The sequence below is a fragment of the Erinaceus europaeus genome, chromosome 8 (assembly GCF_950295315.1).
Source record: "Erinaceus europaeus chromosome 8, mEriEur2.1, whole genome shotgun sequence".
Lineage (NCBI taxonomy): Eukaryota > Metazoa > Chordata > Mammalia > Eulipotyphla > Erinaceidae > Erinaceus > Erinaceus europaeus.
The window spans coordinates 53,537,823-53,555,396 of NC_080169.1; the positions used below are offsets into that span (position 1 = coordinate 53,537,823).

Genomic DNA, 17,574 nt, shown 5'->3' on the forward strand with positions numbered 1-17,574 from the left:
GTTACTACATACAGTACAGAGATCCTTATATTGAAGTTTTTGGAATTTTGTATCCGTGTTTCCTGCACATAACTCCACATAGCCAAGAACAACTTGGAACACAGTATTGTGAATGGCCTGGGTAAAGTGCATATGAAGTTGATCCATGGCTGTCTATAGAAAGAAAAAGCATACCACATAATCTCATGTTATCAAAATAAATGTTATCAGACTGAAAATAAGAAAGTTTTTATCAATTACTGTTAAGACACAAAGATCACTAGTATTAATGGAAATTAAATATCTGCAAATAACAGCAATATCACCACTAAAGATAAATCTAGGGGTTGAACAGTGGTGCACCGAGTTGAAAGCACATGTTATGCCAGGTATAAGGACCTTGGTTCAGGCCCCACTCTCCACCTTGCAAGGGGGGACACTTCATGAGTGGTGAAGTAGGTCTGTGGGAGTTTTTTTCTCTATCTCCCCCTCACTTCTCAATTTCTCTCTGTCCTAGCAAATAAAACAAATAATAATAATAGTAAAAAGAAATAGCCAGGGAGTCGGGCTGTAGTGCAGTGGGTTAAGTGCAGGTGGCGCAAAGCACAAGGACGGGCATAAGGATCCCGGTTCGAACCCCGGCTCCCCACCTGCAGGGGAATCGCTTCACAGGTGGTGAAGCAGGTCTGCAGGTGTCTATCTTTCTCTCCTCCTCTCTGTCTTCCCCTCCTCTCTCCATTTCTCTCTGTCCTATCCAACAACGACAACAATAATAATAACTACAACAATAAAACAACAAGGGCAACAAAAGGGAATAAATAAAATAAAATATTAAAAAAAGGGAGTCAGGCTGTAGCGCAGCGGGTTAAGCGCAGGTGGCGCAAAGCACAAGGACCAGCATAAGGATCCCGGTTTGAACCCCGGCTCCCCACCTGCAGGAGAGTTGCTTCACAAGCGGTGAAGCAGGTCTGTAGGTGTCTATCTTTCTCTCCTCCTCTCTGTCTTCCCCTCCTCTCTCCATTTCTCTCTGTCCTATCCAACAACGACAACAACAATAATAACTATCACAATAAAACAACAAGGGCAACAAAAGGGAATAAATAAATAAAATTAAAAAAAATAAAAAAAAAGAAATAGCCAGCACCAAGCCACAGCAATAATTCTGGTGACAATAAAAAATAAATGAAGAAATCTGAATAATGCTACCATTTTGTATTTATGGTTGGGCATGGGTTCTGCTCTTTCAATGGTCACCTTTTCAAAGATGTATTTCTTGACTATCTTATCAGTACTTTCTGCGTTTCTACCCACTTAGATGGCTGCATCACTTCTTTACAGTACTTGTTAATGCTAGACATATTCATTTACTTATTTGTCCCCCTCACTAGAAGGTAAAATACACATGGGCTGAGTGCCATCCAAATCATTAAGTACCAATAACTATATCATGAATTAAATAGTTCTTACAGAGAAAATCAAAAGTTATGATCATCTTTTTGAAGGTCTTTAAGAATGGCCTTCAAAATTGCCAAGTATCTTCCTTCTGACATATATTTCACATGCATAATGTCATGAAAATAAATCACAATCAAGAGTAAAGTTTCTCTGTTCAGATTTCAAAACGTGAAGTTTAAATGGTAAAACTTTTAGCTCCCCTCTAACACAAGGGACCATTTAAGGAAATATAGTATTCATATTTATCATGTCTAACTACTTTATAGTTAAATATAAACTTTATACATGCAGAAACTAAAATTAGCTCTCAAACTATGGCCTGCTTTAAGTTTTCCAAGGAGCTCCTGAGAATCAAGTTAAAGTCACATATCATGGAAGCAGGCTGCTCTGGAGAGAACAGAATCCTTTGAAAAAAAATATGATAAATGCAATGTGCCTAGTCTACAAAAAATGGACAAGGGGCTGGGTGGTGGTGCACCTGGTTGAGCACCACACATTACAAAAAATGGAAAAATACACAAAACCTTGCAATTTTTGAGTCATGCTGGTCTATCCAGAAAGTAAAGTACTAAATTACTAAGTTCTCATTCAGAACTAACTGGTTAAAGAGACCTCTCCCATAGAGCACTCCTTTCCCACTGAGTTATCTGATGTTTTAAAAAACACAAAATTTTAACTAGTAAATTTAACTAGTAAATTTTAACTAGTAATTTTAACTTCATATTTGAAAACAAATATGTTACATCTTAATTATACTATATACACTCTGAATTTGTCAGTAACCATGTTCTAACTATTAATGAAGCAAATGAAGATTTGCTTTTTAAACTGAAAATTTAAAGGATAGCACATTAATGATATCCAGACTTCAGTAGTCACAAAGATCAATAGAATCCCTAATTAAAAAAGAAAAAGGGAAAAAAAAAAAAAAAAAAGCTTTCAGAACTCACCTGTGTTTTTCCAAGAAGTCGATAAGCTTGTTGAACCTTAGTGTAATGGTTAATGTCAAAATTCTTACAGATTTTGGAAAGTGCTACATCCAACTGTTCCTACGTAATTAAAAGGAAAGCAAGAAATGACTTGAGTGAACTATTTTCAAGGCAATGAAATAAGAAAAAATAATTTCTCAATTTTAATTAATATCTAAACACATTAAGTTCCACACTGAATAATTAAAAATAAATTACAAATTGCAATTCTCACTTTTAGCTACTATAATTAAATTTACTGAGATATTAATATATGCCTTTTCTAAAAATCTAGGCCTAGGACTCCAAGAAACACAAAACAAATATAATAGTTTCTATAAGAAATTTATTCTTAGGAGTCGGGCTATATAGCGCAGTAGGTTAAGCGCAGGAGGTGCAAAGCGCAAGGAGCGGTGTGAGGATCCCGGTTTGAGTCCCCAGCTCCCCACCTGCAGGGGAGTATCTTCACAGGCAGTGAAGCAGGTCTGCAGGTGTCTATCTTTCTCTCCCCTTCTTTTTTTTAAATTAATTAATTATTTATTCCCTTTTGTTGCCCTTGTTGTTTTATTGTTGTAGTTATTATTGTTGTTGTTGTTGTTGGATAGGACAGAGAGAAATGGAGAGAGGAGGGGAAGACAGAGAGGGGGAGAGAAAGACAGACACCTGCAGACCTGCTTCACCGCTTGTGAAGCAACTCTCCTGCAGGTGGGGAGCCGGGGCTTGAACCTGGATCCTTACTCCGGTCCTTGTGCTTTGCGCCACCTGCGTTTAACCCACTACGCTACAGCCTGACTCCCTTTCTCTCCCCTTCTATGTCTTCCCCCATCTCTCTCCATTTCTCTCTGTCCTATCCAACAATGACAATTACAATAATAATAACTACAACAATAAAAAAACAAGGGCAACAGAAAAGAATAAATAAAAATTTAAAAAAAAGAATTTATTCTTTTGTTTTCACTTAACTTTGTTCACTTAACTTTGTTTCCTTAAGTATCTGCTAAAAGACACACACACACACACAACCTACACTGACTTTTCAAAAGAATATACTTCAAAGAGTAAGTCTTTAGGAGACAGGGGATGCAAATGATAGAGTACACACTTTATCATTTTATCTTGTGCAAGGACCCTGGTGCAATCCTCTGGATCTCAAGTGGCAGTGCGGAAGGGGATAGGAGAAGGGCGTGGGGAATTTTCATTAGCAGTGAAGCTATAGGTATCTCTCTGTCTCCCTATCACCCCTTCTCTCCATTTCTATCTCTATCAACAACAACAAAGTGGCTGTCAAGAGCAGGAGTCTCATCTTGTAAGCACCGCACCTTGGTGATAACCCTGAGGCAATAAAGATAAGAGAAAAACAATTAATGTTTTGTAAAAGATTAAGCTTTTTAAAAAAATTGTACCTATTTTTTTTGGTATTATCTTTATTTATTATTGGATAGAGACAGCCAAAAATCAAGAGAGGAAGGAGACTGGGAGGGAGAGAGACAGGTAGACACCTGCAATGCTGCTTCACCACCACTTGCAAATCTTTCCTCCTGCAGGTGGGGACTGGGGGCTCGAACCCAGGTCTTTTCACATTGTAATATGTGCACTCAACCAGGTACACTACCACCTGCCTCCAAATTAAGCTTTTATATCTAAAGGCACTAATATTGTTTCTGGGTTTACATTTTAATTATTGGATTTGAAAAGTAATTATGTTCTATGTGGGTACAAAATATATATTCAGAATGATTATTTAATTTTTAGAACAAAATCTCATTAAAATATTCAGGAGGTTGTGTATTGTGAAAGTAGGTATTTAATGTTTATTAATTGCTATGTAATGCAATAACTGCATTTATGAACTTTCACAAAAGATCTTCTGCAAGCCTAGCCTCAAGTTTGTGAGTTTTTCTTTTTTAAAATTCACTTAGCTAGGGGAGTAATGATTTACAAGACAATTGTTGTCACAAGTATATGATTTCTTATCTCACAACAAGAGGCATCCAAACACTACAGCTTCTACAAACTGACAACTACCTCAGCTGCAATGCACTGGTTTTCAAAGCCCCTATCAATCTCTTCCCACCTCTCTTTTTTTAAAGTCTCTTGGGATAGACCACAATTAATCTAAGTTTTACTGTGTTTATTCTCTTCTGTTTTTTTAAGTCCCACCTATAAATGAAGCCATCTGGTATAACTCCTTCTCTTGGGTTTATCGCACTTAGCATGATCCCTTCAAGTTCCATCTAAGATGTAGCAAAATAGATGTCATCATTTCTTAACAGCTGAATAGTATTCCATTATGTTTATATACCACAGCTTTCTAAACCATTCATTTATCCTTGGACATGTGGATTATTTCTAATAACTTTGGTTATTAGAAATAGTGCTACTATGCACACAGGTATTCATAGTTATCTTTGGGATATGAGTTTTTGTGTTCTTTTCATAGATTCGTAAGGGAAAAATTGCCAGGTTGTATCCTAAGTTATTTTTAATGGTCTTGGGAATCTCCAAGTCATTTTGCACAGAGGTTGGACTAATTTACATTCCCACCAGCTATGTATATGGGCTCTATTTCCCCACATCCTTACCAGTACTTTTGTTCCTGTCCTTTTTTTGATGTAAAGCATTTTCATATGTACAAGAAGGGATCGATCTCCTTGTTGTTTTGATTCACATTTCTCAGGTAATCAGCAACTCTGAGCATTTTTTACTATGACTATTTGTCATTTGGATGTCATCTTTAGTGAAGAGTCTGTCTAGATCCTCTCCCCATTTTTTTTTTCCCTCCTCAACCACGGTTCTATGTGTGGTAATATTTTCTTTAGCCCCTAACACATCATAATTACTTTTTGTATCATAATTACTTTTATAAATGCTCTGTTTTTCCCTCTGTTGCTCTTTTGTTATTATTATTTATTGATTTAACAACAATCAACAAGTCCATTGGATAAAAGGAGTACAATTCCACACAATTCCCACCACTAGAATTCCACATCCCAACTCCTCCATTGGAAGCTTTCCTATTCTTTATCTCTCTGAGAGCATGGACCCAGGATCACTATGGGGTGCAGAAGGTGGAAGGTCTGGCTTCTGTAATTATTTCTCCATTAAACATGAATGTTTGCAGATTGATCCATACTCCCAGACTGTTTCTAACTTTCTCTAGTGGGGCAGAACTCTGGAAAGGTGAGGTTCCAGAACACATTGGTGAGATCATCTGCCCAGGGAAGTCAGGCTGGCATCACGATAGCATATGCAAATTGGTGACTGGAGTACTGGAGCTGAAGGGTTGGCATCCCATGCCTGGCATCTCTAGAAACCATTCAAAGTGAAACATGTCGAGGTACTACTGGTTGCACTGATTTAGTTGAGGTCAGCAGATGTAGTATCAAATGGTATGGATCGAGATAAGCATGAAGGAAAATGAGCCATGCCCCAGAGTTTCCAGGACTGGGAGAAATATGGGTTTTATAGAGAATGGGGAAGGTTCCTGCTATCTTGGAGTTTAAATTATTTGGGAATTTGGTTTACTTTGAAAATCCCCTGGTTAGGATTTATGGTACCATATAAGACCTTACCATGATTTATGTAATTTAATGCTATTTACAAATAACTATCTTATATACTGACAAGACCAGCTGCTTCTGACTGCTTGGTCCAAGAATATAGGTGATTTAATATTTAAAAAAATCATTTTTAGAAATGCATTAACAATTTAAGCCCACTGTTAAAATTCAACCAGGTTACTTATGTAAAAACCTTAAGTACTTAGAAGGTTTATTACTCTTTATTGAAGAAATATTTTACAAGAGTATTGGTGTCTCAGAGATAACAATTTTACAGCACCCCAAGAAAACTGTTAGCACACCTCACCCACTGCCAAAGTGCTACCTCCTTCTATTGGAGGACATCAGTACCCCTATACCCTTTAAAGCTCTCACTCCTTCCTATCTTCAGATCTACAGATAAAGTTTTATTAATGTTTCATCCTGACTGTTCCCCTTCTTTCTTAGATCCCACATAGGAGTGAGATCATTAGGTACTTCACATTTTTCTTCTGGCTTATTTTTCTTAGTATGATCCCCTCCAGTTCCTTCAATATTATAGCAAAAGGCAAGATTTCACTTTTCATACATCTGAGTAGTATATACAGCGAGTATATACTTCTTTATTCACTCACTAGTCACTGGTCATTGGTTACGTCAGTCATGCCCTAATTTCCCCTACTGCAGTCTTGCAATGAACAAACATATAAGTGTGCATGTATCTTTTCAGATTGGTACTTTTGTGTTCTTAAGCTACAGTGGAACTGCTGAGTCATACAGCAAAAAAGACTTGACCAAAAACAAAAAGACTATCAAATTCTACAGGTTGAGAAATCTCCATACTATTTTCCAATGAAATTAGACCAGTCTACACAACAATATATTCAAGGTCTCTCTCCCCCTCCCTCTCCCTACCTCTCTCTCTCTCTCTCTCTTTTATCATTTATCTTTTTTTCATTTGCATTTTCCTAATAACAGGTGAAGATGAGCAGTTTTTATTTATGTGGTTGTTGCAATCTGTATTCCTTTCTAGTGAAATATCTTATTAGCTCTTCTCCCTAATTTTTGGTGGGTTCCTTTTATCTGCTGTTGTTGAATTTTCTGTATTTCTTGAATAATAGCCCTTTGTCTAATGCATGTCTTGTATCTTCCATTCAGTAGCTTTTATCTTAATAAATTCTTTCTACCATGCAGAAGTTTTTGAGTTTGATGTAATCCCATATCTATTTGACATGAATGGCTGGTAAATAATATCAAATGCTTTCTCTGCAACTATTAATATGCTTAATATCTATCCTCTGTTGGTGTGAGATAGTAATATTTTCAAATGATGTTTTCAAAATCCTTAGTACTACAAATATTATTGAGATTATAAGTAGATAAACATTCTCTTGACTGAGTATATAAACTAACTGAAAATCAACAAATAAGTAGAGTTACCTAGACAAAATGGCATAAAGGTGACAACATAAATTATACCTATGTTATCTAGAAACCTCTAGAGATAAAAAAGAAAAACCAGTAAAATTATGATAAGCCAGTTTCCAATAGAGGGAATGGAGACACAGAACTCTGATGGTAGGAATAGTGTTGAATTATACCCCCGTTATCTCATAATTTTATAAATCAATATTAAGTCACTAATTTTTTAAAATTATAATGAGCCAGCTTACCTCAATTTGTTCTAAAGTATCTTGCAGCTTTGAATTTAGTTCACTGTTAAATAAAAACAGAGAGTTAGATGTTTCTAACTTATAAAAACGAATTCAGTGGTGAGTAAAGATTGGGTTCTCAGAAAAGTCATGACACATTTTTGTATAGAAAAACATGGAAAAAATATGCCACAACTTTTCTGACAACCCAATATATGACACTAATTCATTAGTTAATTACATGAGCAATAGCTTATAGTGTTGATTCTATAAGTCAATAAGGAAAATAAAGATAAATAACAACAAATGAATTAAAATTAAAAGAGATACTATTAGGAGCAACAGAATTATGTGAGTAGAAAATCTTTTAAAAAATCTATAGGCAAAACTAGGAATTTCGGAACTAAAAAATGTCAGCAAACTTTAAAGACATAATCCACAATTTAAATGAAAAGTAAAATTAGGTGGTCTGGGAGGTGGAGCAGTGGATAAGGCATTGGACTCTCAAGCATGAGGTCCGGAGTTCAATCCCCAGCAGCATATGTACCAGAATGATGTCTGGTTCTTTCTCTTTCTCTCTATCTTTATCATAAATAATAAAATTTTTTTTTAATTAAAAAAAAAGTAAAATCAGTATATGGAACAAAGAATTAGATTTTTTTTTTTTTGATTCCAGGGTTATTGCTGAGGCTCAGTGCTTGCACCATGAATCCACTGCTCCTAGAGGCTATTTTTTCCCCCTTTTGTTGCCCTTGTTGTTGTAGCCTTCTTGTTGTTGTTAATGTTGATGTCGTTTGTTGTTGGATAGAATAGAGAGAAATGGAGAGAGGAGGGGAAGACAGAGAGGGGGAGAGAAAGATAGATAACTGCAGACCTGCTTCACTGCCTGTGAAGCGGCTCCCCTAGAGGTGAGGAGCAGGGGGCTCGAACCAGGGTTCTTACTCCAGTCCTTGCGCTTTGTGCCATGTGTTTAACCCACTACGCTACTTACTGCCCAACCCCCAGATAATTTTTTTTAATAGAAATTATTTACTCATGAGAAAGACAGGCAAAGAAAGAGAAAGAACCAGACATCACTCTGGTACATGTGCTGCTGGGGACTGAACTCAGGACTTCATGGTGGAGAATCCAATGCTTTATCCACTGTGCCACCTCCCGGACCATAAGAATTGGATAATATTTTTAATTCTGTTTCAAAAAATCAAATACCTGGTAATGGATCTAAAACAAAATATACATTGTTAAAAAGAGCTAAGTAGGGAAGGCCTAAGGACATGGAAGTATAAGGTGTTTACATAGACTAAGACCTAAAGAGTTATCAATTCTGATCAAAACAATATCATAAAATAACTGAAATTCTAATAATTGTGAGTGTTTTTTGTGGGAATTAACAAACTGTTTCTAAAATTTATGCACAAACTCTAAGGGCTATGAAAAATCAAGAAAAGTCTTTAGAGTAATGTTGAGGTTCGTATATTTGTTATAGCAGGTAAAGGCATATTATAAAGTTGTAGCAATCACAGTATGATACAGTGTAAGAATACATAAACAGATCAACAGTATCAAAATAAAGGGCTGGTGACCTGAGCAGAGAAAATATCCAACTGGCTAATAAATGTATAAATTCTCCATTAGCCATTCAAAATATGAAAATGAAATACAGGCAAGAATACAGACCAAAGGGGTCATATAAATCAGTCCTTGAAATGGGAAAATCAATATATCCACTTAAAAAACTAACATCTACTAAAATGCAGTACACGCTGTATCTCAGCAGGGCCAAACATATTTTTAATATTTAACAGAAATACATACATAACCCTAACAGTATTGCTCATAATGGACAAAAATTGAAGCAACTTGAGTATCATGAATAATTAAGTAGATAATTAAAATGTTATATATTTACATAATGAAATACTATAGGAATGAATATGAATCTCAAAAACATACTAGGACAGTCAATTAAAATAGTATACACTGTGCTATTCCATCTACTTAAATTTCAAAACAAGCAAAATGAAGTCATAATAGTGGCTATCATGGGAAAATAATGATTGGGATGGTGTATGATTAAAAAAATGCTCTATTTCTGGAAGATAATTCATAACTATGTTCACTTTGCAAAGAAAACAAAAAAACCAAAACTGACAGCTTGATGACAGCTGACAAAATTAATTTAATACTAGTGACAACTAGCTTCTTTCCACCCTAAGATCCCTACACTCATCTGTTCTACTCCTACTTTTTTTTTTTTTTTCATATTTAGTAAACATTTTGTCCTGCTTTGTATCCTACCACCTTTCAGCCACCAAGCTGCAGATGCTACTATGATTCCAACCGGACTTCCCTGGGCAGATGACTTCACCAATGCTGGAACCTCATTTCTCCAAAGCCCTATCCCACTATGGAAAATTGAAACAAACTGGGGGTATGGACTGACCTGCCAACATCCATGTTCAGCAGAGAAGCAATTATAGAAGGCAGAATTTCCACTTTCACCCCATAAAGAATTCTGGTCCATACTCCCAGAGGGAGAGAAATGTCAAGGGACCAGAGAACTCTAAACTCCAATTTCATCAGAACCAGGAAAGAGAAGAGGAAAAAAAATGAAGGACATTTGGAAGTAGCAATAGGTATAGGTGTGACTTAGAAAGGAAGAGAGGGCATGACCATAAAAAAAATGGACAGCTATATATATAGTTACAGAAATAATAGTCAACCCATATCTGTGACCTTGGGAGAACTACTGCAGTTTCCAATGGAGGGAATGGGGACACAGAACTCTGGTGGTGGGAAGATGTGGAAGTATACTTGTTGGATAGTATGCCAGCTCCCCCTGGCTTCTGCTTAACCATATGCCTATATAGGGATAGATTTAATCCCATTCAAAGCTTTGGTCTATTTACATAAATCACTTTTACATTCACATAAAGCACTCCCTCCAGGGCATTGGTGGTTCAGTGATAGGATTCTCGCCTGCTCTGGCCCCTCCTTGTCACACTCTGATTTTCACCAGTCACTTTTCTCTCCACCCTCTCTATATCACATCCTGTTTCCACCCTACTTGGAGAGTATAAAAACAGCTGCTCTTCTGATTAAAGACACTTGGAAATTGCTTTCTGGCTCCAAGAGTTCCAGAGTGTATCTCCTGCGAAGTTGAAGCGGCACGAGTTCCTGATCCCTCTCCCACGCAGCAGCCTAGATCGGCTCCAGTTGAGTTCTCTCCAACCCAGAGAGCACTAGCTCGGGAAGAAGTACCCTCAGGCTATCCCAGCATATACTCATCTCATATTTTTGTATATCAATAGCAAATCACTCATAAAAAAAAAATTTAAGGTAAAAAAAAAGTGAAAAGGGGGCCAGGTGGTGGTGGACTTGGTTAGGTGCACACATTACAGTGTGCAAGGACATATGTTCAAGCTTCATGAGTAATGAAGCAGTGTGCTACAGGGGTTTCTCTCCCTCTCTGTCTCCCTCTCCCTTGTCAGGTTCTGTCTCTATCCAATACTATATAAATAAAATACAAAAAAAAAAAAAAACCATAGTTTGATATACTGATAATATAAGGTTTTTTAAAAAAGATTTATTTTATTTTTATGAGTAACAGATACACAGAGAGTGAGAAACCAGAATACCACTCAATTCTGGCTGACAGTGGTGGCCAGGATTGAACCTGGGATGTATGGAGTCTCAGGCATGTTCATCCTTTGCTCTGACATACTGAGCTATCTCCCCCATCCTATACCAGGTTTTCTACAATTGTTATCTGATGGAACATGTCTCTCAATGTCTTAGAAGGCAAGGTTAATAGGAAGGAACTACAGTACATAATTTGATGTTCACAGTAACAAAATCTACCAGTAAATCAACTGGGAAAACAAAACCAGATAAAAGTCACTTTTGCTGGCAATGAATTTTAAGAGAAATTTATACTAGAGTTTTGTTAGACTTTTTAAAAATCTGCTGAGGTATATAAACCTGGCAATATCCTTACAGTATATACAATAATGGATTCATGAATTCCTTGCAATTGTTTCATATAGTATCTTCTAATGCAAGATGGTAAGAAGGTAAAACCAGAGTGTTGATGATATGTATGTGTGTGGAAAACTTAAAACCGGATTGGGAAAACAGCACAAGACTCTCATGACTGAGGCCCCAGAGGTCCCAGTTTCAATTCCTAGCACTACCAGAAGCCAGAGCCAAGCTATGCTCCCTAGTCTCTCTCTCATTAAAATAAAATATACTTTCAAAAAGTCAGCAATAGCATAAGTACCCAGTTTTTGATGGTCTCAATAATGAATTTTCAAATATCTGCAAGAATCAAAGAAGTTTTTTCAAAAGTTTTTTTTTTATCATCTTTGTTTACTTATTGAGTAGAAACCGCCAGAAATCGAGGGATGGGGGAGATAGAAAGGGAAAAAAAGAAAAAGAGACATCTGCAGCACTGCTTCACCACTTGCAAAGTTTTCCTTTTCTCCCTACGGGCGGGGTCTGGGGGCTCAAAACCAGGTCCACCACCACCCAGCCCCCCCAGAGTTGTTTTTTACATTAATAGTCCTTTGACTAAAGTTCTAAACTAGAGATTACATGCTTCTAACAACTTAGTGACCAAAACTATAACCTTTGTCAATCAATAGTGTAGAATTAATATTTTATTAGAAAAACCAATACTTCTAACCAAGAGTTATACCTGAAAAATAAGGATGGATGCAGGAAGTGTTAAGAAAATACCTGTACATAGGAATGAGATATTCCATTAAGAAAATAAAACATTCTGAGACAACTTCTTTCCAAACTATAACTGAGGAATGAATTAAAATAAGAATGACAGTTAAAGGTCAAAATACCCTCCAAAAGATAGCCATGATAGTATCTTGGCACTTAGAATAATTTCCACTCTACTTTCTACCCCAATTCAGTATGTTCTCTCCCCCCCCCTTTAAACATGGCACATGGGAATGAACCCAGGAACTCATACATGTGCAATACTATTGACTACCCTCCCAGCCCAATTTTTTATTATTTTTATAAGGTGCACAAGAGGAAAAGTGAAGTGATAGAGAGGAAAGGCACTATTATAGCACCCCTCTACCATCCATGAAACTTCCCCAAGTAAAGTCCATGCTGTTCTTATCTGCTAACTGGGTTCAAATCCTGGGCCCCACACTTAGCAAGGTGTATAGTCTCCCTGGCGAATGATCTCCCTGGCCTCTATGTTCTCTCCTGAACCACAATATCATTATTATTCACTTCAAGATGAAAATCTCAGTCATCTTTAATTTTTTCACTTCAGATGTCATAGACTATCAAATCTTGATGATTCTACCAGTTCAGTGTTCTTCATACCCACCACTTATATTTCTCTTTTAATTTTTGATCCTAAACCCACCATTATCAGCTGTCTCCCCCCCACCACCACCACCAAAGCCAGTGCCAGGGCTCTGTCCTTACATCATGATTCCACTGCTCCTGGCAGAATTCTTCCTTTTTTTTCTTTATTTATTGCCTTTTGTTGCCATTGTTTTACTGTTGTAGTTATTATTGTTGTCACTATTGGATAGGACAGAAATGGAGAGAGATGGGGAAGACAGAGAGAAGGGGAGAAAGATAGACATCTGCAGATCTGCTTCACTGCCTGTGAAGCGACTTCCCTGCAGGGGGGAAGCTGGAGGCTTGAACCAGAATCCTTACGCCAGTCCTTGCACTTTGCACCACCTGCAGTTAACCCGCTGCAGTATCACCCGATTCCCCCTTCCTTTTTTTCTTTTTTCCTGCTTTTAGATAAGACAGAGAGGAGAGGCCCCATATCACTGCTCCACTGTATGCTAAGCCTCCCCCATGTAGGTATCCCCATGTGGTTGAGCTAAAGTCCTCATGGATGGCAAAGTATGGGCTCTAGCAGGTGAGCCATCTCTCAGCTCCTGCTTTAGTTATCTTAATGGTTTCCTAACTAATCACTATACACAATGCACATATCCTACTCTTGAATTTATCCATTCATTTACATGAGAAACACTATTGACCTACTATTTGGCAAACATTATACAATATCCTCCAAAAATCTTTTAGAAATAGTTCTAAGTAGACTTCCAACTTCAAAGTGGGCTTAACTGATACTGTCTGATTCAGCAGACAAGGTGTTTTCAAGGTATATGTATGAAAGGCCTTGGCCAAGGTCAGACTAGTCCTATGGGCCCAGTCATTTCTTGCTGTATTGTCCTATGGGCCCAGTCATTTCTTGCTGCATTGTCCTATGGGCCCAGTCATTTCTTGCTGTATCACAGCTTCAAATTTATATTACTGTCTCTATCCCCAAAGAAATTTGAGTTTGTATGTCCAAAAACAGACAGACAACAAAACAGATAACTGTTTCACTTCTGTGAGAATGGTATACATCAGAAATGAAAGCAACAATAAATGCTGAAGAGGTTGTTTAGGCAAAGAAACCCTTCTGCACTGCTGGTGGGAATGTAAATTGGTCCAACCTCTATGGAGAGAAGTCTGGGGAACTCTCAGAAGGCTAGAAATGGACCTACTCTATGACTCAGCAAATCCTTTCTGGGGCTATATCCTAAGGAATAAAAACACACCCATCCAAAAAGATCCATGTATGCCTATGTTCATAGCAGCACTATTTGTAATAGCTAAAACCTGGAAGCAATCTAGGTGTCCAACAACAGATGACTGGCTAAGAAAGTTGTTGTATATATACACAATGGAATATTACTCATCTATAAAAAATAATAAATTTACCTTTCTACCTCATAATTGGATGAAGCTTGAAGGAATCAAGGTAAGTGAGATAAGCCAGAAAGAGAATGATGAATATGGGATGATCTCAGTCATAGACAGAAGTTGAGAAATAAGTACAGATAAAGGACTCTGGAGGATAGGAGTAGAGGATAGGTTTCAGGTCCTGAATCAAGATGGTAGAGGAGGACCTGGGCAGGGGGTTAGAGTGTTATGCAGAAAATGGCCAAACTTTACACATATACTAACAAATGTATTTACTATCAACCATTAATCCCCCAATAAAAATATTTTTTAAAGTAGAAATAAAATCATAGTAATCCACTACTTTAAAAACTTGGGTAGCAGATCAGCAAAATAGCTCCACTTGAATAGCACACTGCTTTGCCACATGCGTGAGCCAGGCTTGAGCTCAGTTAACCCACACTGCAAGAAGCCTTGATGCTGGGGTTTCTTTCCTTCTCTCTGGCTCTCTCTCTTACTCTTTCCATCTGAAAAAGTCAACCCAGAGCAGTGAAGAAGCCACAGAGACAACAATAACAACAACAAACCACTCTGATGGTAAGATCTTTAACAACTGACATAAAAATTAACTTCCCATTAACCTTTTTAATTTTATTAGTGATTTAATATTGACTTACAAAATTACATGTCAACAGGAGTATAATTCCACACCTTTCCCACCACCAGAGTTCTGAATCCCCAATCCTTCCATTGCAAGCCACCGAAGTTCTCTGAAGGTTGCAGACATGGCTTAACTATCATCCCCATTAACTTTTCAGTGCCTATACTTTAGATGTATGAACTGAATATAGTTCCCCAGAACCCAGATTTTTCACCCTTTGTTCCTGCATATATAACTCTTCCCTTTTTCTCATTCACAAATGTACTCCTATCCAGGTCCAATCAAAACATCTTCTTTTCGAGGAAGATTTCTAGCTAACTAACTGTTGCTCAGTAACACAATGTTCTGTATGCAACACCCTGTTTATTACGGTAAGAGATATCTCTGACCCTCCAAGCAGATCATGTGGCTCATTCTAGAGGGGTTCCTCAGGATTAGCTTAAGTTACTGTATGTCTGACTTAGAGGAAAGTAATCAGTAACTGCTAAGTCAAACTTGCAATAGAAACACAGGCAGCAAAAGTTTATTATCCTTCTTTTAGACTCCATATTCCCATATAACAAATAAATCTATAGTGATAGAAGAAGAGAGAGAAGAATGTTTTAAAAGAAAAAGAGACATACTAGATACTGGGTCTATTGATGCCCAAAGCAAGAGAAGGAAAAGCGATGATCAGAACTTATGAATACTAGTTCTACTCCTCTCATATGAGATTCAGAAGATTTGTTATGGCTTATACTAGACACAGGTAGAGAGATACAATTATACTTAGATAACATGCAGGGCCTATTTTGAATTTGGAGGAAAACTTAGTATATCTATATTCATTTAGAAGTGAAAGTTTCACTATTAAAAAGGGAGGCTAGTAATTATAATATCACAAATACAAGAGTTCTTATTGCTCTTACTTATGGTTGAATACAATACAGAGTTTAAGCATTAATGCTTAATGTAAACATGGCAAAAATAAGTAGCACATAGATTTTAAATGTGAAATCTATAAATCTAAAATTTTCTTTGAAAATATTTTCAAAATGAACTAAAAGATTAACAATATACTAATATATATATATATACACACACACATTTACATAAATTAAGTGACTAAAGAGTATTTATATTAGCTGCACAATTTTAAAAAAATAGCCACTTTTAGAAGCATTAATTCAAGTCATTTTATAAATTAATCTAAGTATGTTAAAAGGATCTGTTCATAAATGTTTAGATAAATACTATATTAAGTTAAAAAAATTACTAAGATAGAATGCTAAAAGCTATTATGCAAGCTGCATAGAATGAAAATAATGCTATAGAGCATTTTTACCATTCCTACAAAAATATTAAAGATAACATATCTACAAATACTAATAGTGTTCTTTTAAATAGCTAATCTAGGTTCATTTTGCAAAATGAGTGCTAGAAAGGCTGTATATAAATAAAAATTTTGTTCAAATTTGACCTACAGAAAGACAAGATAGTTCAGTAGTAATTAGCATCTTAATGATCTTTCCCTAGTTCCTTATTAATGAGCCATGTGATTTAAATAATTCTCTTGATCTCTGGGCATCAATTTCCTATATAAAAGTGGATTAGATTTAAAAGCTTGCTTCTCAAAGTTTCAAGGCTGTTATATATTGAATAATAGTGACCTAATTACCAGTCAATTGCATATGATCAATAGAGTATAAAATTTATAGAATAAATTTAAAACTTCTACTTAAAAGTTTATACACTGTCTTCTGTCCTCTGAAAATTCAGTCTGTGTAGAACAGGGATTTATTCTAGCTGTTTCAATCTAGTTACTGTTTGCAGAGAATTTATCAGTAGGCTTCAGACAAAGTCTGGTTTTCAACACCCTGAAGCTAAATCAGCAGTCCTGAGGTACTATGACTGGCAATTGGACCCATTATTCTTCACACCAATTATCAGCAAACTGAAAAGAATGCTGAGGTTCATTTGGGACCTACTTTCTTCCCTGATCCAGCTTTCAACAATTTGTTCTGCTTTATATCTTAACTCTTTTTTAAGCCACCAGTTTCCAGATGCTACCATGATGCCAACCTGACTTCCCTGAGCAGAAGACCCCACCAATGTATCCTGGAGCCCTGCCTCCTTAGTTCCCTGCCCCCACTAGGGAAAGAGAGAGACAGGCTGGGAGTATGGATCAACCTGCCAATGCCCATGTTCACTGGGGAAGCAATTACAGACACCAGACCTTCCATCTTCTGCACCCCATAATGATCCTGGGTCCTAGGATAAAGAATAGGAACGCTATCAAGGGAGGGGGTTGGATACGAAGTTCTGGTGGTGGGAACTGTGTGGAATTGTAGCCCTTTTATCCTATGGTCTTGTCAATATTTCCACTTTATAAATAAAAATTTTTTTTAAAAATGCCAAGGTTTATTCTGTATTTACCCACATTGCTAAAACCTAAAATCCCTGACTATACCCAGCACACAAATGATGTTCAACAGAAAAAGTTAATAGTCCATTGCTAAGGTTACTAAAGATACCCAAAAAATTTGCTAATTTTTATAAATTATAATTTTAGAGCAAATATCCACATCTAGAATCAAGCACAAAGCAAGGCTAGCTAGATG

At 36.7% G+C, this 17,574-nt stretch overlaps 1 protein-coding gene across 1 annotated transcript in view; it reads right to left on the reverse strand.

Annotated features, from left to right (window-relative positions):
- The window catches only part of VPS50 (VPS50 subunit of EARP/GARPII complex), a 156,256-nt gene that overhangs the window by 91,787 nt on the left and 46,895 nt on the right, over positions 1-17,574 (reverse strand). Inside the window, exons 10-12 of the mRNA XM_060196224.1 lie at positions 7,615-7,657; positions 2,385-2,483; positions 13-153 (exon numbers count right to left, since the gene is read on the reverse strand). Of these exons, the coding sequence (XP_060052207.1) occupies positions 13-153; positions 2,385-2,483; positions 7,615-7,657 (283 nt within the window). The remainder of the gene's footprint in view (positions 1-12; positions 154-2,384; positions 2,484-7,614; positions 7,658-17,574) is intronic.